The sequence below is a fragment of the Corvus hawaiiensis genome, chromosome 6 (genome assembly GCF_020740725.1).
Source record: "Corvus hawaiiensis isolate bCorHaw1 chromosome 6, bCorHaw1.pri.cur, whole genome shotgun sequence".
Classification (NCBI taxonomy): domain Eukaryota; kingdom Metazoa; phylum Chordata; class Aves; order Passeriformes; family Corvidae; genus Corvus; species Corvus hawaiiensis.
This window is the reverse complement of record NC_063218.1, coordinates 46,109,903-46,135,494: the sequence shown is the minus strand read 5'-3', so window position 1 is coordinate 46,135,494 and position 25,592 is coordinate 46,109,903. Positions and strand designations below refer to the sequence as shown.

General features: G+C 40.3%; 1 protein-coding gene across 10 annotated transcripts in view; it reads right to left on the bottom strand.

Moving 5' to 3' along the window:
* The window catches only part of LRRC56 (leucine rich repeat containing 56), an 83,165-nt gene that overhangs the window by 35,283 nt on the left and 22,290 nt on the right, over window positions 1–25,592 (bottom strand). For 7 of the 10 annotated variants that reach the window (XR_007204306.1, XR_007204305.1, XM_048307175.1 and 4 more), the window contains 3 exons: window positions 20,215–20,275; window positions 3,283–3,379; window positions 2,687–2,884 (listed from right to left, as the gene is read on the bottom strand). Coding sequence is in view for 8 of the 10 variants with exons in the window: in XM_048307175.1 (XP_048163132.1) it covers window positions 2,687–2,884; window positions 3,283–3,379; window positions 20,215–20,275 (356 nt within the window). In the remaining 2 variants the exon portion in view is untranslated. Of the gene's footprint in view, window positions 1–2,686; window positions 2,885–3,282; window positions 3,380–5,521; window positions 5,674–11,713; window positions 11,926–20,214; window positions 20,276–21,287; window positions 21,316–25,592 lie in introns of those variants that run through there. The other 3 variants (XM_048307178.1, XM_048307177.1, XM_048307179.1) reach the window with 3 other exon arrangements.

Sequence of the window (25,592 nt, the reverse complement as noted above, 5' to 3'; positions counted from 1 at the left end):
TCACAGGATGGCACTAACTCCAGGGTGAGGCGAGATCTGGTTGGCACATCCTGGATAATGCACCTGGACAAAAATTCCCCCTGTGGCAAACTGTGTAAAGAAGCAACTGCTCATACACATCACCAGTCAAACAAAGACCACCCCAAGTTATGGGACAGATGCCATCTGCAACCAGCAACAACCACTGAAGTTCCCCCAGATATTCCTTTGTGGATACCTGTAACTTGGACTGTAGATAAAATAAAGGTGGTACTATTGTGCAGGTGTTATCTCAGGCTTAGGGGGAGGTTAACAAATTGGGGAAGAAGAATGTATCACTGATAATGGACACAAAAAATGCAGAATTTACAGGCCATAAGGAAAGACAAATCAGCAACTGAGATGAAATCAGCTCTTGCTGGGTACAAGAACTCCTACAGGTCGAGACTGTGATCACTGACTCAAAAGAGAAAAAAGACAAAGCACGTGGACTAATTAGCATTGGAGGCAAGAGAGAATCATTTAACCAATGGCATAAGAGAACTGTGTAGTTAATGAGCTTTAATTCCTTTGTTTGCTAAAATGTATAAAGAGGGAAAAGTTTTGAATGACCTTGGGACCCCGAAACCAAGAAGCCCAGGTTGAAGAAGGACCAGCAGGGATGCCACTTGATCCACAGGTGGTGACAATATTCGTCTCTCTTCTCTCTTTCTTTCTATTTCTCTACCTCACATTTACTGTTAAATAAAATCTGTATTACTGACTTTGGCATAAGGTTTGCACTGTAATTTGGGCAGAGGCATCTCTCACTAATCAGATCTCAGCACCTACTTGCACAGGAGTAGAGACAGCCATTCTGCATGGAGAAGAGCAGGAGGGCACGCCACCACATACTACTGCTCTTTTCAATTCCATTATGCGACAACATGCAGAGCATCCCAAGGACTGATTTCCTCACCTGAACAAGCCAAGGGAAATCTGACACTTCTCCATTACAAGTACACTTAAGGACTGAAGATGCCAAATCCTCCAAAAATCCCACTTTCATTGAGCAGGAACAAGGGAGTAGAATCAGACCTTCTGTGCTGTCAGGATACACTGCACCATTTCCATGGTAGGAAGCTATGCTAGGAAGTGTCAGTAGCTGTATTTATCTCCGTGGGAGTAGAAACAGTAAGCAGGCATGCCTTGTCCATCACAAGCATGCAGTGCTTCCTTACTGCAGGAATATGGTTTTTCCTCTCATGATTGCATCTTCCATAAGGAAGAAATGTTCCAAAATGGAGAAATAATTTTGGTTACAAGCAGTTACAAGTGTGGTTCCTTAAGTATAATTTTACCAGTTCAAACTAGAAAGGCAAGTATATAATATTTTCTTTTGAATTCCAGAGAGGAAAATTATGATAGATAAAGACCTACCTTCCATGGCCCCTTTAACTGAGCAATAAGATCAAGCAACAATTACATCTGAAAAATGCTATTAACTCGTATATTTAAGAAGTGCCAAGATTTAATATATATGTCTATTGCATGATTGAGTTTTAGTGTTAGCACCTGTTTTGAAGTCTAAGTCCAGGAAAAATATCAAACCCAGCCTTTTAGGCAAATTAACAGCATGAGCAAGACCATTTTGAAATACACAGGAAAGCTATAGAATATGTCACAGTAGGATAACAGCATCAGCTCTGATTTTTGAACCCTGCATTATCAGCTGTTTATGGTGCCATTGGGAATTGCACCATCTTTAGTGATACCTGTGTTTTACCTAACTCTGTGTGTCCACAGACCTTCCAAAAGACCTGGATGGCAATATATTGGTATTTTAATATCCCAAGAATGCTTTTTTATGAAGCAGGAGAAAGTGAAAGAGAGTAATAAAGTTCTGAGGCTGTTCATGTAGAATTAGATCTCCCTTGCTTTGCTTGCTGAGTGCCCTGAAACCCAAATCAGATCATGTATTACTGTGTTCTCACCTTTGTGACACAGAGGCTCTCTCATGCCTTCAACAAAATACTTTAGAAGAAATTATTCTATCATTTCAGTACATAAGACCTGAATCACTGCATTTTGTATCTTCAGGTTTTCTGAGGGTCTTTTTGGTCATTTGATTTTAACCTTTCAGGAGAAAGGGTAACAAGCAGTTCCTACATTATAGCTTTTCCTAGTTACCTCAAGCACTGTGCTTCTGAGGACTCAACTTCTGAATCTGGTGGTGTTGGAGCACTTGCCTTTGGACTGGAGACCCTCTAAAATAAATGCAAAAAACTCAAAACCACGTATCTAATCACAGAATCACCGAATGGTTGGGGTTGGAAGTGACTTCTTAAGATCACCTAGTCAGGTTCACCTGGAGCAGGTTGCACAGGATTGCATCCAGGTGGGTTTTGAGTATCTCCAGTGGAGGAGACTCCACAGCCTCTCTGGGAAGCCTGTTCCAGGGCTCATACTCCAAGTAAAGAAGTTTTTCCTCATATTGCTGGGAAACAGGCCTGAGTCTTTACTAGCACTCTTTTATTTCACTTATGGTCATCTTGGAGACTACACTGATGAGATCACAAAATCAACAGAAATTAAAGGTGGGAAACGCATCCCATGTCATCATTTAGAATGATGCAATAGGAAGATGCAGAAACATTTCTCATTTCCAACTCACAGTTAAAAAGCACTGACAAAAAATTAACACAGTATGTGCAAAACAAGTCCTCACCTCTTCAGATTCTGCATTTGGTTTCAGGCAAATAAGGTTGCCCTCCACTGTCAGGTGGCTTAGCTTGCAACAAAGTTGCAGGTACTGCATCTGGTTGATGTCCTCAATATTGTTCCCTTCCAGGTCCAAAACCTCAAGGTGATCCAGCCAGGTCAGCTGGCTCAGGTCGGAGATATTGTTATAAGCAATGTAGAGTTCCTCAGCAGAAATAAACAGAATAAATATGTAAACCATGAGCTTGCACAAGTACCATCCAAGCTTTGCAAAACGTTTTCTAATATTTGAAATACTAAATGTCACAGGATAAAACTAGAAAGGAAGTGAACATTTGATAAAGTGTGGCTGCTGCAGCCTTAAATAACAAGTGCTAATTTAGGCATATACTGCTTTAGGCATACTCAGGATCAGAGCTGAATGTTACACCTCATTTAAAAAAGCTATATTGTAGCATCTTTTAAACTAACACATGCAATTCAAGGCATCAGACCAAAGCCAGTCAGAAAAGCAAAAGGTGAGGAGAAGGAAGACTAAAAGTAAAGAGTATCGACTGTAGGTAGCTCTGAGATTGTCATTTGGCAGGACACATCCATACTTACTTTCAGAGAGCTGCAGGAAGAGATCCCATCTAAATCTGAGAGCCCACACCGAGCCATCCACAGGACACGGAGACAGGACAATGAGGTTCCAAGATCCCTTATAAAAAAACAATTCAAGCTCTATTTGAATGAATGAAAAAACTCAAGATTTGCTTTCTTTCTCCTAAGACTAGACCACTGCAACTTCCTTCAAATGTCACATTGTTTACAAAAAATTCCATTAAAAATGTTCACCCTCAAAAGTGGGGAATAAAATTATACCCCTCTTTACTTAGCCCACTGTCATCTTTGTTCTTGTATGACAACATGTCACTCCAGCTCTGTTTGATTCAGATTATTCCAAGGGCTACATCATGGTAATTCTGCTGTAAATCACAGGCAATTGCTAAGAATTATGTGAGATTTTCTTATGCTGGCATCACTGGCTGTACACATATAACCCAAATTAACATATCTGAGCTGACTGCACGGTCAGCCTCACTCTGTCCCTCTTACCTCTGTTCTGATTTTGCAGTTGAAAGGAATAACACCTTTTCCAGATAACATTTTTTGAATCAGCAGAAAATGATAATCCTTTCCATCCTATTTTCCCACCCTTTGGGTGTAGCAAAATATAGCAAAAAAGGATCATTTATATGAACTTTAAACTTTTTGGTCATAACCCAGAAAATCACACACTGACCTGCTTGAGGCCGCACATGTGTAATGTCCCACTGACATTACAGTGGTGCACAATACAAAGATAATGCAAAAAGGGTGGCAAATCAAACTGGGAGCTTAATCACCTGTCATCTTTGGTAACACTAAGTTGCATAAAGCCACTAGTCTAACATAAACAAAATAAAACACTTTATCAAATCCAAAACCAACCAAAAGCTCAGAATTCTCTACTGTAGCCATGACATCAGAGTATCTGAATAATAAAGAACTAAACAGTGGGTAACTAAATACAAAGACAGTTTATCAGAGGAGGTAGAGACTAGCACAGAGTTCAAAGAAATACAGTAATGGCTGAGTTGGAAGGAAGGTCACCTTGTCCAACATCCATACTCAAGCAGGGCCAGTTTCTCAGAACCATATAAAAAGCTAAAATACTTCTTAAATAGAGGTTATTGGACTTCAGAATTTTGGATTATCTATCTCTTACAATATCCATTCTTATAGTACAGAGAAGAGTAAGTTTTCTACAGAAAATTGCAGAAGATAGAAGTCATGGGGGCCCTTGTGATCTTGGAATAAAGGTAACAGTTCTTGTACTCATGTCTTCTCTTTGTGGATGACAGGGAACAAGACCAGCTTTGCATTGCTCTCTGAGAGCTTCATGCAGCTTTGCTACAGCTTTGCAGCAAACCCTTGTAGTCAAGCTGCCTGCTTCAGGGATACCCGGCATCCAGCCAGTCCAAGAGGTCATGAAGGAGTGCTTTTATGAGTGGGGATAGACATATTCTTAACTGTATTTTTTATTGTTTCTGTACCCTCTGAGTACTTGGGAAGGGTCTTGTCAGGAGAAAGGAGACTGCGTAAGGCTGAATAAAGGATGGGTGCAAGGAAAAATATCCCCAGATGCCTCTCTTCTGTGATGGGCCAAATACAGGGTTGAATGGGAGTTTCTAGATGAAATTGGGGGTTTTCATCCCTCTGCCTTCTAGGGGCTGGTATGCCCATGGGCATCATTCAGACCTCTCTCACTTTATCCATCCTCTACCGCTGCAGGGGCTGCAGGCATTGAGCGTCTCTAATTATCCCTTCCCTGGATGCTGCCCATTAAGTAAGCTCACAATGGATACACCATACAATGTGTTTATGTAACATTTTATAGCTTTTGAGGTACAAACAGTGCAGCTGTCTCAATGGCTAGAACTAAGCAAAAAAGAAAAATCTTAGTCTCATTGCACATCTCTTTCCATCTAAGGCTACTCCTCCCTTGAGGAGAAAACCCTCAGCTGATATGAACCAGAACACCTGCAGTGAATTTTGTGTACCCAGGCAGCTTGCCTCTAGTGACACAAGGATAAAGAGAGCCAAATCCTTATCACCACATCCCTGGCCTTGCATAAGATCTTCCAGGGTCTATTTACATTGTGTATATTTTCTAAATAAAACAAAAACTGGTTCTAAGGCTTCCTTAAGGAACAGATGCCTCCCAAAGTAATATTTACAGAAAATTTATTATTAGATTTGCAAGCTGCATGCCTATAATAAGAAAGAAATTAAATTAAATTACAAAACCAGAACCTACCATCAAGCAAGGCCAACACATCCATAAACACAAATATGGCATTAGGAATAATATGAAGGGATTGCACTGCTCACTTCATGACCCTCTTCAAGCACTGATGAGGTTTTCCAGTTTTGGGCTAATTTTGGTGCAGAATTTTCTCTTCTGTAAACCATTGAACATAGATAAAGGGAAGTAGTCACTATCATTTTTTGTGTCATTGAAACAATGTTTCTGATAGATGCTCTGTTTATTAGGCCAGCAAAATTGAAGACAATCCTAACCTGATTACATATGGTAGAGTAAGATATGGTTAATGGACTTTATTTCCATTTTTAATTTGTCTTGAATTTTCTAAGTGAAGTGTTTTTGCCACAGAAGGAGATTGCAGTAACATGCTTGTTCCTAATGTTTCTCTGTCAATATAAAGAATGCCAAAGCAAAGCAGAGGATTAATTCCCAAGCAATTTTTACACAAGGCCCCAAGAATAAACAGTTATTCCCTCTAGTCCTTGATCACTCCATGCATTTGTGGAAGCATCCTGCTCCTACTCAGAGGTCTAAGACTTCCAGAGTTAAATCCCATTTCTCTTTGTCAGAGTTTTCTGTTCCAGAGCTGACTGTGGTTAAACCCAGTGCATGCAGACAGGGTCAGTTCCTGCACACACCATGTGCTAGTTCATGCGTGGCACACGGTCACTATGAATTATTAGCTAACAAGTCCTTAAAGCATTCTCCTGCTGGGCACACCATCAGAAGACGACCCTAACTGAAATGACTTCTAAAGCCTACTTACCTTACTCTTCACAATTTGTGCTGCCAAGTTTAGCCTCAAATCCATTCCAGTTTCATTCATGGGTTGCAGCTCTGACTCTCCTACAGCTAACTGGCATGAGTTAGGAGTAGCACTTTTAAGGTTAATACTAATCAAAGTTGATGAGGATTTGTATTCCAGACAAAGGAATTAGGTTGTACATCCCATGTCTTGGGTACTTGCAAAAGACAGAACCACTGCATGTCTGCAATGCAACTCAGTGTTTGATAATAGGCTCTTGTTATTAAAAGAATGCTTAAATAGACACTTCAGAAAAGAGAAAAATATGGAAGCTAATGGGAAGTGGTTTCTTATAAGGCTGAAGTTGACTGTCCCAAAGCTCATCTTTAACTCAAGAAACAAAATACTAAGAAAGCATGAACTTTGTTGCACTGTTTGGCCCAGTTTTGCTCTCTGTTTCAGGGAAGAGAGTTAGCAGCCCAAGGTATCTCTCCTCCTGCCCCTCAAGAAGGGCACTCCAGCTCTTATGAAGAGCAAATGACCGTCACCTCTCCTTGCTGGCTAATGTAGAGGCAGTGAGGAGAAGCGGCAAAAGGACTTTTTCCCCTTTGGGCCCTACTGCAGAACCAAATTCCTCTTGCTGACATTGGGGTCATGCTAGCTGCTAGAGGAGGCTAAAATTCTGGATCATGCAGTCACATTTTGGCCCTGCAGATCTTTACTCCTGCATCTGTAATGAGTCATCCCCAGTCAGAGATGTTATCACAGCAAAGTACATCTGCAAACATTTTATTCAGTAACTAACAAACTAATCTTTTGGAAGCTGCATGACTCATGCTGCAGCATCAGAGAAAATTCCCTTGTTAATTACTACAGAGATTATTGCCCTTGAGAGCATGGCTGCTGTAAGGTGAAATAGCCATCTAACTCAAAGCAAGCTGCTCCTGACAACTGCATGCACCTGCATTTCTGAAAATTCTTCTGAAATATTTTGGCTGGTGAGAAGAGAACTTAAGAGCTTGCAAGAGGTGGGAGTGTCTCCTCTGGGACCAACTCTAGAGCATCTGGCACATCCACCTTGGAGGGGGTGAGAGCCAAGTGAGGAGTTGTTTGAGCACACATGACCACCATGGGCGTGCAAGTGTACACACAGGCATGTTTTCATTTATGTTAAGTGCAGAGGGTGAGATCAGCCCAAACTGGGGAGAGACATCTACTGACTTTTTAAAAAGAAATGGAATTAATGGGAATCTGCACTCTGACAATGATTTACTAGGGTAAACTATTTAAATATAATCATAAACTCTTAATAACAATTTATCAGTGTAGTAAGAGAGAAAATCCACTATAATTATACATACAGTGTAACAAAACACTCCCCCAGAATAATCATTGACCAAGGCCAAAATTATTGAGGCACATGTCAGAGACCAGGATTCTCCTGTACTGGGCATGATATAAACATACAGAAAATTACAGTACCTATTCAAAAAATAGAAAGTAGGATTGAAAAGTTTGATAGCTGAAAGGAAAAACATGAGACATTGTAGAAGGCTGGTGGCAACTGGTCCTATGATGCAGCACAGGAGTGCTCCAGTGATGTGCAAACAACAAAGAGCTTAGAGAAGGAAAGACTATAGAGGAAACATAGCTGCCATTAATATACACATTAATCCCATTCCAGTGGACAAGCGTCCTGTTCCAAGTGACGTGGAAGCTGGGAACTTTACAGGAAAGGCAAAGAATTAATAACCAAAGCCATTATATGTCCTGCTCACCCCTGCTATGCTTCATTCAAGACAGGTCTGAGGCAGAGAGATGGAGCTTTGGGTGGGAATGTGTATATCATAACCTTTGGTTGTGATAAACAGAGGATTACAGCCCCTGAAGCTGCCAAACCAGAGTCTTCCTGAGTAATTACTCCACATGTGCTCTTACACACACGCTTGTCTGCAAAACACACACTGAATATCACATCATGTTTTTGGTAACCCAAAGTGCCAAAAAATCAACATAGACTCCCCTAGTTTCATTTTTAACCCACAAATTTGCATTTATAATTGATTTTGAGAAAACAGCATTAATAAACCGAAGGGTTTGAAGCCTGGGTTCCAGCTATATCCAAATAACTGCTGCAGGGATGGGAACTCATCAAACAGCTCTGTGTTTCTGTGAGGGTCTTGGCAACACCCTCCGCACTTATGCACAACCATTTAGTATTTTTTCCCACGAAATCTGATGCTCCCATCTTGTCATCACTCCCCCAGGCTGGGGAGAGAGCACAGGGGCAGTGAACAGTTTGGCTTACAGCACCTAATAACAAGTTTGAGAAATAATGTGTTCTTCCATTAATCCAACACCCTTGCTCTTCAGGGACTGATTTGATCCAGCCAAATTTTTACTGGATGAATATCAGACCTAGAGAGCCAAATCCTACTCTTGGTTTCACCACAATAAACCCTGAATAGCTCCACTGAGCTCAAGCTACCCAATAAACACAACAGCACAACCCTGAACATATTCATCTGTTTGAACCCATCGTTTCTTCTTGAAGTTGGTTTTGAATCATTTACCTAGAAATGAAGCCCTAAATCCAAGGAACTTGGAAGCAGTATCTCAAAGCACACTCGCATCTGTTGAATAAATCTCCAGAAGCAATACATCTAAAACAGCCATTGACACAGATTTTATTCATTTTAAAGATCGCTCTGAAAATGAATGCACTGGTAATTAGAGAAATTTAGATTGTAAGAGAGTGACCAAACTACAATCTTACAAAATAAAGGCATAAAACAATCCCATCTCTGATCTACAGAAATCAATTTATCAAGCCGCACTGTGATAACATTGATATGGTCGATGCCGGCACAAAACGGTTTGGTTGTACAGATAATTCTGACATCTGAAACAAAAACTTTTAAAGCCTGAATGTTATTTAAATCAGTAACATATGTTCTAATAGGAAGCTTACATAATAGTTTCATTGTGTTCTCAAATAGCTGTATTCAAAATTGTAAAATTGATTGTATGCATGTGTTCCTCATACTTGATCAAATCCACGACACAGCCCCCAACTCTGCAAGCAGTGCTGAGGCCATGTCCTTATTGTCCTTGCAATGTCCTTTCACAGTTGAACAAATGTCATGTGAATGTGAAGACCTGCCTTGCTTTGCAGCATTGCAGTCTTCGTTGGTTTTGTATTCACCCTTCCAAATTCAAGTAGCAATATGCCGAGAACTGTTGGCTTGGTTCTCCTCTGTCTCACATCTTATAAGGATCACCATGACACACAGGTTGCCTTTTGCATCTTATGCTCCCTTGTGCCAGTGTTGAAACACGGCCCAAGGCTCAAGGTAACAAGGATCATGTCTCATTTTTTGCTGCCAGAAGGCCACTTTTAGGCTGAAATACCAGGGAATTGTAGCACCTAATAATCTGGCCTAATTCTGCCTTCTGAACTGTGCAACTTTGCAACAGAAAAAGTTCCTAATCCTGTTGAGACATGTTGTCGGAGACTTCAAAAACTAAGCAAAAAACAAGTTTGCCAGGCAATTCTTAAATACATCAGAGGAAGGCTAGCTTGTTCTAGGCTGAACAGAAAGCATGCATTTACCAAACATCTTCTTAAATAAAAACTGTGTCTATGAAATTCTGTTTTCGTAACTCCCTTTTACATGCAAATGAAGAATTTCTGTGTGAACAAAAAGTTATTGTTGCCAAAGGTCTTTGCAGTAGCATGTCTCACTTGTTCCAAATTTTTGAGGCAACCTTACTATGAATAAGAAGCTGCTTTCAAAATGGGCTGCAGTGCCCTGGCAATATTTCTCCCAACAAACAAATTTCACTATTTTATTCCAGGGTTGGAGGGGGTGGGGTTTGCTGGTTGGTTGCTTGTGTGTTAAGTTCCAAGTTTGGAAAGGGGCAGAGATCTCGTATATTGCTTTTTTTAGCTGTGGATCTGTGCTGAATACATCACTGACAGCAAAAAGGGTGTCTGGGAGGAAATGCAACTGCCTGGTGCTGCACCAGGGGTAAATATATCAGGGAGAGCATTCAAGGTGCCACACTTCAGGCAGCCTGTGACTCTGCCTTCTCATCTTTGCTATGCCAAAGGGAGAGACACCTGCCACAGCTTTTGTGGGCCCACTAAGGCAAATCACAGTTGTCAAGGAGCCACGTGCTTTTGGCCAGCATTTTCTCTAAAGCAAAAGCCTGAAAACAAGGACAGGAGACTACCTGGTTACAGCAGCCAAAACCACAAACTGTCCAAGGCAGTTTGGCTGTTTTCCAGGACAGGAGCCAGAGTGATGCTGGTGGTCCTTGTAACAGTACTTGAGCTCTGCCATGGACACATCTGCGGCCATTCTTCAAGCAGAGACACTGCATAAAAATCCTTGTTGCACTAACACCAGTGCCCACCACCCCCTGCCTCCCCCTCCAGAGGTGGCAGGCAAGGATTGCATCTGGATACAGGAGATGACAGCAGATGAAAAATCCAAACCCAATGAGATACATCTCTGGGCTATTCCTGATATACAACTTTCTCACTTGTCATTGTTGCTTCTCACTGCCTCATTGAAACCACTGTAGCAAATGCAGTACTACATCAAGTGCTATGTTCCTTGCAAGAACTTTATTTTCCATGTCAGATTACACCTTATTTAAACAAAAAGTACTTTGTGAGACCAAAAGGAGAGAGATATTTGTAAGTGAAATGAAGTGCCGATACATACACTTCTGTAACTCATCACACTTGTGTGGTTAAGGTAATCAAATGCTTACTTCTGTTAAAGTTAATACACATGAAATGTAGCTTTAATTTCAAGTGCTCTCATTTTTAGTTGCTGTCAAAAAAAACCTAGAGCGGAATAATGGGCTTGATCAACGCTGATGGAGTCAAGAACAGCAATTCCTTAACACACGAATATGCAACGTGTGGGAAGGATAACGTAATTTTGTGTTAATTTCCTTTTGATCATTAAAACTGCTTGTCAGCTTAGTTACTGCTATAGCATTCTCACAGTGAAAGAACAGTTGCTTTAATTCAGCTCCCACAATCAGAAAGGAGTAGAGGTTGCCAGAGTGTGGTCCTGTGGAACAAGACTTGCCCTTGACTATTTTTTTTTCCACCCTACTTCAGCTCCCACTCTTGGCATAAAGCTGCATCCCAGAAAAACTGCAGGAACCCAACACACCACGGCTGCATCCCACTGGGTGCACTACATCTTCCACAAGACCAAGTGAATTTTCAAATAGGAAAAAGTTGAGACACACAGTAAATAAAACTCTCACACCCACAGATCCATTGCCCCTCAGTTTAGCCCCAGAGCTACTGACAGTTCCTATAGCTTTGGCAATTGTTCATTCTCACTGTTGAAAGCTTACACATAAAAAAAATAAAGGATAATGAAACTGTGGTTACAGAGTGAGTTACTTACATTGAAGAATTGAATCCCACAGTGCTTTGAAATTTCCTGCATAAATAACTTCTCAGTCTCCCACATGCTGTGTGCCTGTTTCACAGTATGTTCCAGGTCTGAGCTTTGGCAGAGTAAGACAGATATATTCCAACTTTGCTTTAATATAGATCTCATCCTTCAAAATCAACACTTGAAACTTCTAATGCTTCAGGGTAAGCAGAAGGAATATTCTGTAAAAGATCCAAATCATCTGACAGATTCAGTGGTGTTAAGACGCATACCACAAAAAAAAAAAAAAAAAAAAAAGGAAAAAAAGGAAAAAAAAGTTCCTGAAAAGTCTTTTTCTGTGTATCAGAAAAACTGGGATTCTAGATTAATTGACCCCACACAACTACAGAATTGGACCAGCGTGGAGTAGCTACTCAATTTTTGTCATGGTAATGGCTATAGAGTTTCCACTGTAAAAAAATACTTGAAATATTGCAGAAGTTGGCTGATATGAAAACCTGGAGAGAAAATGTAATTTAAAGTGATTCAGTCTGAATATACAATGGTGGAAATGCAGGTTCCTGAGATTCTTTAGATCAGGCACATTTGAATGACACTAATGATTTTCTCCTGAGGCCAAAGGTCATTTCCTCTTTGTAACTTTTCCTTTCTTTCTTTTTTTAATCTGTGTATATATCTAAAAAGAAAACAAAAAAATACAGAAGCTTGCAAGAAACAGATACAGGTACAGCTTGGACGTGTGAATAGCAATTGATTTCCTCCAGTTTCTTTCCTCTCTCAGCCTCTAATGTTCACTCCAGATGTGGCATGACAGACTTGCCTCCGTATGTCCCAAGTCAAGACTTCTTCCTTAAACAATATCTTCAAGTGAGATTTTCTGTGCTTGCACTGGCCTCCAGATGTTGTTTTACAACAAGCAAACAAGATGCAAAGAGAAGCTTGGGGGACTGCAAAGCCCATCACAGGACTACCGAGGCAGATGAGACCTCAGAGATTTCCATCCTGAGGGTGTTACTACAAGGCAGAGCCTCGGCATTTCCTTCACAGCACACCAGTAGACATCCGCTGCAGGTGTGTGAATTGGATGTAGAGCATCTCAACCTCGCTTTTGAGGCAACTGTAGTTGCAACAATAAGCAGAGTAAACCAAACCTCTCTACGTTCTTGCCTGTGGTGAGATGAATTAGTAGAAAGTGGAGTGGTAAGATTGTGAGGCTGATGAAGTTCAAACCAGAAGATGCCTGGTTTTCAAATGGTCTTTCAAACACATAGTCTTTCATAAAACTTCTGTAACCAAAAGTGTAGGTGGTAGGTTTCGTTATCAGACCTTTGTGTTCAGGTTCTCACCCCCACAAGAAGAACACACAGTGCAGTTTATGGCAAAGGGTGAACAATGTGCACGCATTACACCTGCTAATGAAATCACAGCTTCACCTCCTAAAACACAAAGGCATTCCAGTATTTCTTTCTTGCAGCTATTGATCCAGCTATTGATGCATCTGAGAGATCTGATGCATCCTTTAAAGATCTCAGGACAGAAGGACAAAATTTTGCCATACAGCAAATCAGAAACATAGCTAGAGAAAAATAAGTGTGCATGTATTTTAGGGGGGAAATAGCAACAGGCCCTTTGTGTGCAGCAATGTGTCTACAGAAAATAAGAACTACTAAATCAACTCTTGTGTGGAGAATATTCTGTAGAAATTAAACCATGAAACTGATTGTACACAGAAATTCTATTTCTTAATTTTTTATTTGCATCACTTGGCACTTACCAACTGATGAATACAACCATTAGCTTAATTTCCCCTCCAACCTGATTCCTTCCCTTTTTTAAAATCAGCACTTACCTTGCATTCCAAGAACATATTTTCCCACTGAACATCATTATTTTCAATAAAAAAATCAAACAAGCTGTGGAGAAGCAATTCCCTTGTAGGAGAGAATCAAAACAACCTACAAACCCATTAAACCAATGCTGATTATTTTCCTATTTCCATGAAGACAATCTTTTCACAGCTGGATACCACTCAGGAAGGAGGGACCCAGCTTGAGCTGTTTTTGTGTTATTGTGCCACAATTAAATTCCTCTAAGGATCCAGACATCTGGGACTCTGCTGTGGGAAATCCAGTGCTGAGCCAGTAAGGAAACCCTGTCTGACTGTGTGAGTGTGGGGTGTGCAGGGAGCCAAGAGGGGCACCTGTGGGGTCACTGGAGCTCCTGCTGTGAAGGATCTTTGGTCCCAGCAGTGAAAATCTGGGGTGGTAGGAGTGTGACTGCAGGAGTGGCTCCTGGGTGGTCAGACAGGGAAGCTTCCTTAACAGTTCCACTGGCAGTGGGCTAATTACTATTGCTTCCCAACCCTGTTCTTTGGTGTTTCTCACACCATGATCATAACCATTCTTTCTCATCACTGGTTAAAATGAGTATTTAGGTGTAAATTTTCATAAGTGAACCCTGACATTGACAGCTGCAAACTGCCTAATAGCCAGGCACAAAAGTACTTATTTGCTGGCAGAAATCGGCTACTTATTACCAACATCTTTATCATATCTATCCAGAGCATGTAAGCAAGATCATGATACCATTAGGCCAAGCCTTACACACAACTCATTCAAAAGACTGTGTCTGCCCAGGAGTAATATATAAAATAAACAACTGAGATGGGAAATACAGCATATTTATACAGCTAACCCAGGATGCTGTAGAAACAACAGCTAACCCAGGAACTGAGTTGTATTCTTTTTGAAGACCTGTTTCAGTTGGATAGGTGCAAGGCATGAGAAAACATCCTGAAAGAAAAGGCCACTTTTTACCAAATATACTCAAAGTGGAGTGTCTATTCAGATTGTAGGGAGAGAAGGGGCACAGTTATTAAATGGGCTTTTCTTACCTTGCAGGAGTTTACTGGCAGACTTCCTGCACACATTACCTGTAACTTATTTACTTTGCTATTTCACTAGCCATGTTCATGATGCATAATGTGTTGCTGTGGTCTGTGATGATCCTCTGATGGTTTTCATGCCCTGTACTGTATGGCAGTCACAAAATAGGAACATGATAGTGGTGCACCTGGGGGAAGAAACCTGCTGCCATGGAACTGCTCAGATGACAATGAGAGCAGATCCTCTCTGCTCTGTGAGCAGACAGATACACTGCACTCTCCCCACCAACCCTGTCATGACCAAGAGACTCAAACCAGGAGCTGCAAGGGCAGGCCCTGCCTCATCTTCCCCTTCCTTACAGGTACACCCTGTACCTGACAGCCTGAAATAGAAGGCAGGGGAGTTTCAGCTAGGGAAAGCTTCAGAAAATGGGGTGCTGATGGTAAGAACCATGGAAAGACACTGCAAGGCCACAAACTTGTTTTTGGTGTCCTCTGTGCTTGCTGCAGAATTAAGCCTGAGCTCCACCTGTGCATTTGTACAGAAAAAGCTCAGCCTCCCCTGCTGTGGAATCAGCCTGTCAGATTCCCTGATATCTAAAGTCACAAAGACATGCTTTCTACTTTAGGTACCTGACCTGGTGAAATTAAACCAGAGGTCTACCCAGGACAGATAAGTGGTCAAAGCAATCAGATTTCCCCAGGGCCTAAGGCAGACAGGCTGATTGTGCTTTTCTGAAAATAATCCACTCAACTAAAAGCAGCTGTATTTCTCTCCCAAAATCATTACTTTTTATCAATAATATGAATATCCTTAAAACCATCAATGCTAAATAAAACTTGAGGTCACAGCAATTTTGCCCAGGTTTGTAATACTCCCAGGGATCAGCAGGCACTAACATGGATACAGAGATCATTAATACAGAGATCAACATTCAATTTAAATGCTTTCTGAGCTCCTGGAAAGCACTCAAAGTCCTCAAAGAACATGTTCTTGAGATAGACTTCAAAAAAACAAGACCTGTTGCTTTTACATGTGATATCTATGTACCTATGTACACGTTACTATGCATCAAGCATAGTAATCCAGTAATTGCAAAAGATTAGAAATGACAGAAGAAAAGGGAGGAAAAAAACTGGAGAGGAAAAAAAAAGAGGAAAGGAATAAGTAAAAACGACAAGGACAAAAAGCAAATTTAGGAGAATGTTGCCCCCATGTTCCTCCTGTTTGAGGGAAAACTATCCAGCAAATAGTTGGTGCCTAGACACATCATCAGCAGCGCATCAAATTTTGGGGTGATCAGTGTCACAGCTCAGTCTTATACAAGATGGTGTTACTTGATCCAGATCCAGCAAAGCAATTGGACCAATGTTTAATTTTCAGCTCGTGAGCAATGCCACTGAAGGCAAACTTCTTGTGGCTTTAAAGATATTATATTTCCTTAAACTCTTTGTTGGATAAGTACCAAGGAGTTATACTGCTAAGTTAAAATACCTAAAGATCCTGATTCATGTCTCAAAAAATACTTTTAAACATTACTTTAGAGCCCTTATCCTCAATAAAGAAAGAATTAGTTCGGCTCTGGTTTCTTAAAGTCATAAAATGATCAGCAAAATCCTTACTCAAATCACTTGGCTCATATTTACAGGGGTTTTTTTCACAGCCAAGAGGGCTCAAAACATTGCAAAATGTGAATACAGATTCCTGTGTTGCTAGTCTTGTCTCCAGGAGCTGGTGTTAAAAAAACAAAACAAAAACCTAAGGATCATAAAAGCATAAGAATTGCTGATCTTGAATGTACTCTGCACCTTACTCATTTGAACCTCCTCATGATTTTACTGACTGAAACAGACCAGGATTACTTCCCTCTTGCTCTGGGGGATGCTTCTGCAAGAGTGCAAGACCATTTAAGAGAACTGCAGCAATGAAATGTTAACTCTATCTGGATAAAGAAAATCTATTTTCCTTTCCCTATATCCTCCATACTCACTTCTGTCCTCACACTTCATAGTCTCTGCATTTCATCTCACTTAAAACATGACAGCCCCTCTCTGCTAGAAACAGTTGGTTGAGAAGCCCTGAGAGTGATCAGTCTTCTGCTGGCTACAGTGTGTAGGGCTGAATGGGAGGAAATGAACTTCAGCTGCTCAAACAGCTTCTGCTGGAACTTATGGGAACCAGGTCCCAAGATTCCTCTATCTGATTTAAAAGCCCTTTTGTAAAGATATCTCTCTAAATATTTTTAAACAGATCTTTTCCTTCATCCCTGGACTGAGCATAAAGGCAGTCTGATTAAAAAAAATACATAGGCTACATGCCAAAGCAGAAGTAGTAATTCATGGGCCTTGAAATATAGTTCTTTTACTGGGAACATTACAAAAATGAAGACCGTGGTCATCCAAAAAAAAAAAAAAAAAAAAAACCAAAAAACCAAACCAAACAAAAAAAAACAAAAGAAAACCAAAAAAAACCAAAAAAACCCCCAAAACAAACAAACAAAAAAACCCGGCAGATTTTAACAGGCACTCTATGGAACAGGCTTGACTTTTCATCCTCAGTTATCAGTTCATAAATCTAGAATTTCTCAGTTGCTAGCAAAGGGGTGAAGGTCATCAAACACGGACATAATAAAATTATAGTGATTTAGAAAATTCACAACAATATGTACTATTTTCTTCTCACAGAGTACACTGGATTTTCCAGAGCTGTTCCCTTTAGCAAAGGGCCAGTAGAAAACCAAAACCCAGAAACAGCCAAAAAAGAAATTCCCTTTCAACCGCCAAGACTGATTATCTGCAAATAAACTTGGATATATTTTCCTTTTGGATTGAATTAAATAGTTGATAATGATATCCTTTCAAAGTTTCAAGTATTCAAAGTAACGCAAGCTTTAGGAGGATTGGAGAATTTACAGCTAAAGTAGCTCAACCACATTCCCCATCAAAGGAATCACAGCTTCTTCAGGAGCTACCAGGAGAAGCCAATATCCAAACTCACTGACCTAGCAAGCCTTGCTCTCCCATAGAAAACTGTACTATAAGAACACCTTGATTCCTCACTGCCAGAACATGACTCCTTCAATTTCCATTGAACAGTGCATGGCAATGAACACCTCAGCATCCTCACAATTTAAGTTCCTATGTGAGGTTGACAGGAACAAATTCCCCAAAAAAATCAGTAACTGAAGTCAGGATCATAAATCTTCATTTTGACATCTCCCTATGTCCTGTTTACTACCAAGTAAATTCTTCTCCCATTTTTAAAATTCCAAGTAAATTTTTTTCCCTTTTTAAAATGAAAAAAAAAAAAAAATAGAACAACAGTTTTAATTCCATTTCATCCTAAAATAATTAGGTAATCCTACTCTGCAACAAAATGAAAAAAAAATAAAGTGACAATGCAAAGTTTCCCATCTTATTACCCACTCATGCACACACACTGACAGCCTTTTCTTCATAATGATTCACCAGAATATGTTTTTATCACATAAAAAGAATGCCTGCTTTTAGCATCCCAAGTATACACAAAACACCCTCTGTCTTTTTTCTGCTTCTCTGTCCTTACCTTCTTTTCTCTAAACAAACCAATCTTCCAGCTGGTCCCTACAAGATGTTTCCCATTATCTGCTGCCCATTTTCGAATTACAACTACAACGATTCTGACCTTATGGCTGACAAAATCTGTGGGAATTACTTTCAGTAAGGAGGAAGAACATTTTTTCTTTCATCCTCAGAAGACTCATTTGCAAGGGTTTGGTTGAATAAAACAAAATAATCACTTTTTTGGACAGAATTCAAATATCAACAGGATTAATTCAGAACTGAGATTCTAAATTTTGGATTAAATGGTAGCAGCCTCTAGAATGCAACAGCTATGTTACATTAGGTATAGCAGGCATCACTACTGCTGTGGCAGCAATGCTGCTCTAATGGGCATTAAATTGACATGATGCAGACATCCAAAAATAAAGTTCAAGTACAAGGCTGTGCTTGCATGGGATGTGCCCTTAAATGATCTGTGTTTCTCAATGACAGGTTGTCAAAGATGGAAATTAATAAAAGAAAGCTACTGCTGCAACTATGCAGACTGAGTTCATGTCTGGGAGAGCTAACAAAACCTTCTTCTTCCCTTACCTATTCCCTGACAAGTGCATTTAACTAGCACACAGAAGGAGGAGCAGGTAGCTTCTCCTGGGGCTGGAGTGCCTGGGAATCATCACAATATTGAACTTGATATCCAAACCCAAACATATTTACATTAGAGTAGATCAAATCAAAACTTGAGACCAAGTATTCCCTGCATCAAGGACCACAAGGGTGTCAGGTCAAAGAAAATGGTTTGCCAGAACTTTTCATTACAGAAATTACAGTCTCAGAATACAGAGGTACAAAATCCTGCTAAAACCATGAGTCAAGCAGCTCCATCTTCCTGAACTGCATTCATATATTCAATACCAACAGAACTGATCAAAATGTTTTCTGTTGACACATTTTAAGAGAATATGGATTTTTGATCAAGCTAAAAACCACTTTTTCTTTCTTTTTATTATAACAAAATATCTCTTAATATTGTCAAAACTTAGAAGTTTTTCACCCACTTACTTACTCCTCCATTGCAATAATGGAGCAATTTCATGCTTATGACAACGGCTGGTTGCTATTGAAATAATTGCAGCAATGTAGAATCACCAAGTTTACATGTTACAGATCAGAAGGTGAGAAAAACAAAATTTAGACTGCAGATACTTCATCTCATGACCAGAACAAGGGAAAATGAGATCAAAGCGTAGCAACTGAAGTTCATTAGCTATTTTAGAGAGACCAGGAAGAATTTATTGCCATTTCTTATGAGGGAACGTGTTCTCTTCAACAAGAATTGGCAAACCCACTACTTTTTCCCCCATGAGTTTAGCAGATAGCCATACAAAGCCAGAGAGCAGTCTGGGCCTTTTACATAGCCCTTTTCTGATATGAACTGTATTTTTCCACTTTGCATTAATTAGCAAGGGTAATTAAGATACCAGCACAGGAGAGAGAAGACAGCTCTGCCTCTTCATTGTCATGGTTTTCACTTCACCTTTCCAACCAACCAACCCCCCAGCTGTCTGGGAGGAAACATGATGTTTTCATGCAGCCCAGCAAGCCAGGGACATGCAGGCTTCAGGGCAGCTCTCATAAGCCTGATTCCATTGACTTCAATAAAGCCAAAGCGATTTTCATCAGCTGAGGAACTGGTCTGACCTGTATGGAACAGGCTACTGTGCACAGTAAAAGCCCAAAGGCTGAAACACGCTGAAATCCAAGCACCTAGACATAGATAAGAGGGGAATTTTTAGCTCCTTTCAAATGTGCAACAAATTTCCACGGACTTCAGCACAGCAGGAACTTCCCCGGTGGCAAACTAAGGCTAATTCATTGGCACTATTGCAGCTACACTGATTTATTCCACATCAGGTCCTGTCCTTAAACTTATGTGGTAGTGAAGCATACATTCATGACCTAATCTATTATCATAGCATGGAGAAATGGAAGGAATGAAAGCAGCACAAATGAAGATTTTATCACTTCAATAAAATTGAGGGCTGTTATTCTTTATATTTATTTCATACAATCATTCATTTCTTACCTCACAGACACAAGCAAGCTATTGTTTAACTTCAGTTCTCTCAGGTTAGGCAGATGCACACCTGTGGGAACAGAAAAAAGGATCACTTCGCAGACCTGGGTTTAGAGTAAAGGAAACTTATGACAATTATAAGCTGAAGCATCTAATTTTACATGCATTTCTTAGCTGTTTCTGCCAGGCCTGTGCTGGACTTCTTCTAAGAAAATCAATGAGATTATTTCACTCAAAAAATATTTAATCCTTTGCATTTTTGAAACACATACGTATTGTCTGCATGACTACCCAATTACAATTTTTGAACCCCTCTCTGGAAATTCTGATATGGCACCTTTCCAGACAGACAACAAAAGAAACTGGCTTGATGGGTGTCTGTTTTCTTTGGTCTGATTCCCCGTCCTGACTGACTATTAACTGAGTGATACTCTGCAGAGCTAAGGGATACTTCAGAGTGTAGCATTCCATGACCTATTTAATGGCAAGTAGCGATGGACTAACTTCATACACAGCCAAGTAACACTTCTTCAAACTGTAACTTTGAGTCAAACAACAAACACATAATGTTCCACATCACAACATCATCTTTTATAGTTCACAGGTCCCCCAAATGCTACATTTTGCAAAGCATTGCTTTCTCTTTTTCATTTTCTGGATATGATCAATTGTTTACCATTGAACTGTACAAGTTTCATACCTATAAAACCCTCAGTATTCTGTTGTTATTACTTTAATTAATGGGGTTTTTTTCCTATCTCTGAGAGACATTTGCCTTTTTTGTTCACTCTAAAGGTATCTCTGAACCAAAATCATACACCAAATCTCTCCGAGCTACAGAATAATTTAGACATAAGCTCAAGTCTCAGAAACCATTTCTTACAGACAGTAGCAAATGTTTACCCATTCCCACCAGCAGAGTTTACTCAAGGCTGCTGAGCATCCTCCAGTATAACATGCAACCATGTAGAAGTAATACCAATTTTAGACAAACTGGATCATAGCTGAAACACTAAAATGTGTTCTCAGCAAATATTTTTATGAGTTCTCTGAGTAATCACTGTCTGGCAAGGGTGACTTACCAATGTCCAGAAGGATACCATTCCAGTGCTTTGCAAAGGATAAAAAAAAGAAAGGGGAGTGGGATCTCAAAAGCAAACAAGGGAGGTCATGTTGTTCATTCCCCAAATAGAACAAGAGCATTTGTGGCAAAAACATTTTAATACATCATGTTTTAATAGAAGCATTATCTGCATCTCGTTGTTTTGGAGCAACTATAGTGCACATATTGATCCTCATGCTGTACTGCAAGTATTTCAGTTCACGTCTTTGCAAAGCACTTTTGAAAATATAAAAAATTCAAAACACACTGTACAATTCTTTTAGCCTTGTTTTTTAATCATTTTCCACAATCCATAAAAATTGGAGCACCGATTAGAACACACAATCCTTATCCTGCAGGGTACGCTTTCTCATGTCAAACAAGTTTTATACATTTATACGTATATATGGCAATCAAATAATTTGGAGTCCTGGCAGAGGAAATACTAGGATTTCTGTTAATTACTCACAGCAGTCATAGTACCTACTGAGAAAGACTTCCTCAGATATAAATCATGCCCTAAGAAATTCCCCCCCCCCGCCCCCCCCGCCAAAAAAAATAAATCTAGACTCTGAAAAATTTCTATCCTGTTTCTGACAAGGACACAGTGATTAAATGACATCCCCTGAAGTATTAAAGGAAAAAATGAGAGGATGCAGTAGCCTCTCCAGTCTCAGTTCAAAAGTGGGCAATAGCCTTGCCTCTGATTCAGTCAGAGAGGTAAAAGGGTTACCACACAAAGGCTGTTGCAAAGCTTTACAAAGCAAAGGAGTTTTAAGGACTAGTGTTAAGCAGCAGATCTGAATGAAGAGTCAAGAGAAATGGAGAGACTTGCCCAAGGAAAAGCTTTCCACTGAATGCATTTAGGGATGGTTCAGGAAAGAAGCAACTATTAAACGATCCAAAGAGGCCGAGTGACAGGCTGAAGACACAATTTTCACATCTGGTTATTTCATTACAGTAACTTGATCTCCATCTCAGATTTTTGTTTGCATTCTGGCACAATCTATCCCTGCGAACTTCTGAAGTGTTACACTTTAACGTGTGGCTTACTAGCTTGAAATAGAAATATACAATCCGTGGTGGTGCAAAATTCTGCCAGCAATATTCTGCAATGTATTTCTGCAAGTCTGCAGGTTCTCCCCTCCTTTCAGTTTCATATCGATATGAAATCGTTCTTTGGTGATAAGAATTCATTGTTCCATTGATTTTGATGGTTTTTAGAGTCCCAAATCCTTATAAATAGATTAGAGGCTGGAAGATTAAATTAAGAAGATAAAATTGTAAAATGAAGTGACAACATATTTATCCCAATGTAACAATGTATTTCTAATTCCTTAATTTTAACCCTCATGACACCTTTCCTCAGAGCAAGGATACATGATACTAACATATAAAAATACCCTGAAATACAACAATATTAACTTCTATATTAATTTTATAAGTACAGGCAGTTTATTCCTTATCCTGAAACTGCCTTCCTTGTACAATTTCGATTTTTTAAAGCAAGAATGGTCCACAAGAATGCTAATGATTGCAGGACAAGGCTGAGAATTCAGAATGACGAGCAGTGTTATCTGTCTACGATTCCCTTTCACTAAAGGCTGGTTTTGTTACATGGCTCTGAAATTACTAACCACCAACAATGTACTAGTGTTAAACTATTCTACTGTACCAGTGGAACAAAACTAAATGAAGGGCAGAACGAAATCAAACTGCAAAGCAGGTGAATAAAAGTGATACACACACACTCAACAACACTGCCTGAAGGGCTGCACTTCACAAGCAGGGTAGCAATGTCCAAGGTGCCTTGGTACAGCAGGTGACATTTAGAAAACTGACTAGGAGTAAAGAGAAAATAGCCAAAATACTGGTTTTATTATATTCTACAAGTTACAACACTTCTATTTCTAACACTTGCTGTTTACATTATGAAGTATTCTTTAGGTAGCATCATATATCTTTGTTTTTCTATTGTTAACAAAAAATCATCGTGGCTTGACTTCTTGTGTCTTTTGGAATATGGACTAGTGAAAAACAAACAAAAGTAATTACTGACAAATGCTTGCATTGGCATCAGGCAACCATTGTGCTTTGTTGATCCTACAACACAAAACAGGCACATGAAAACAGGTTGTATTCTTCTAGCAGGAGCAACCTGACATGCAAATTAAACAGTCTGTTTAGTTCACATGAACTGTGTTTGATCAAGTAAGATACATCACTTGGATGCTATTTCTACACACGCACTTTTTTGCACATTTCTGCGGTGCAGAAACTGGGCAATACAACAGAAGGTGAGACCACAGCCCTTTCAGGCAAACCCAAGGCAGCTGCAGTCCAGCTACCTGAGATGGGGATCTTGAAGAAAACACGTCAGTGCAGGGCTTTACACAAGCACGCTGCCCCATACATACTTGTGACTCCTGGAGACCCTGCCCAAGCCCTGCTCAGCAAGTTTGTCAGTACTAGCTAAGCCAAGACCATCCTGGGCAAGGAACACCCATCCCAGACTCACTCCTCCAGCCTCTGTGCTGCTCCCTGGCTGTGCAGGCACCTGCTGCTGCCACGCTGGCTGCCAGCAAAGGTGTCCTGGCTCTGCACCAGGAATGCCAACAAACAGGGCAAGAGGAAAGAGAGAGGATGACCCTGTGTGAGAAATAGCACATGGCTACTTCTGAACCCTTGGCAGAGCTTTGCCTTGATAAAACATGCGCAAGGGAAGTGGCAGTCTCCAGACATGTAATCAACTTAGTCTGGCCACCAGCAGGCAACAATTCAATAAGGACCAGCGAACAGCACTGTGGGTAACTTGATTTGGAGCTATTAAAATTACTTAGAAATAAGAGGACTATGTAGTATCTTAAATTACTCTATCCCACCATTATTTTCAACAGGAATTTCTATGAGCCGGTCATGAATGCAATTCCATACCTGTCAGCAGTCAAAACTGAAGGGATAATCTAATGAAAAGGAAATAGTCCCTCTGTTTGAATATGAACTGAGGTCTACATGCAACTGAAGAGCACAGAAACCAACTCCAAGATATGCAAAGCTGCCAGTGTTTCATCTGTCACCCAGCAAGGTGCACTGAAAACAGCTAGAGAATTCAGCAATTACCCCAAGTCCTGCAAAGATTCAGATTTAAGCCCTGGCATGAAGCCTTTCCTTAATTTTAAAACTGATCACATGAAAATATTTCAAAATCAGTCTTTCTATGTTTTATCCCAGACCTTGCCCCTAAGAAAAATAACTCTTCCTCTCCACCAGGTCATGCCATTTTGTAGAGGCAGACCTGACAAACTGGGCAAGGCTAACAGGATGGTGCTTTAAAGTTGAGCACACCCCAAAGTGGAATGGTCTCAAGAAAAACATCAAGCAACAAGTTTTGAATTACTCTAGCAATCTTTAGGCCCTGAGTGTTTGTGTTACAGTCTGTAACACAGGCTGTGAATCTTGAAAAGTTTCTCAAGTGGAAACTGCAGTGTAAATTTGGGATTCGAGTGCTGTAAGGTTCCAGGTGACCCAGAGTTATGTGCGGTCTTGTAGCTTTTAACACTTCCACCTGGCCATTTAAGAGCTTGCACGGCCTATTTTATCTTTACACATAAAACCAGTCAAAACAATATTGTTTACTGAGTGTGGACTGATCATCCAAACAATTTGCTGATGATAAAGATGCTCTTAACCACCTTCCACAACCAAGGAATACAGTGAAAGCAAGGTGATGTGGTTTAATACGTGTATACAGAAGGCTTATTAGCCGGCTTTGAAATGTGAAAGAAACACCAAATTACAGAGCAGTCCAGGCTGGAGGGGACAGTCAGAGGTCTCAAGCCCAGCATCCTGCTCAGAGCCAGGTTGTCTATGAGATCAGACCAGGGTGCTCAGATCTTCACCCACTTGAAAACCTACCAGGATGAAGTCTCTAAATCTCTCTGGATACTCCTATTGCTTGACTACCCTAATAGGGGGAAAACTTTATGTCCTGTCACACTGGAATGTGTGTCATTCCAGCTGGTCTGGTTCTTACCCATCTCTTCCTCAGGCTATTTCTCCAGACCCCTGTGACCACAGACCACATCAGAAGTACAGCTCCAGGGGCAGGCAGCCAACAGGGAGCAGGCAATGAGCCCAACACCTTCAACAGCAATCTTGCTTGCACCATTCACAGTGGAGGTGCAAACTGCTCTGCAAAACCCCTAAAAATTTAGGCGTTACTCCATGTGCCTAAAAATCATCTGCCATCTGAAAAAAAATGGGAAGAAACTGAAGCAAACTTTCT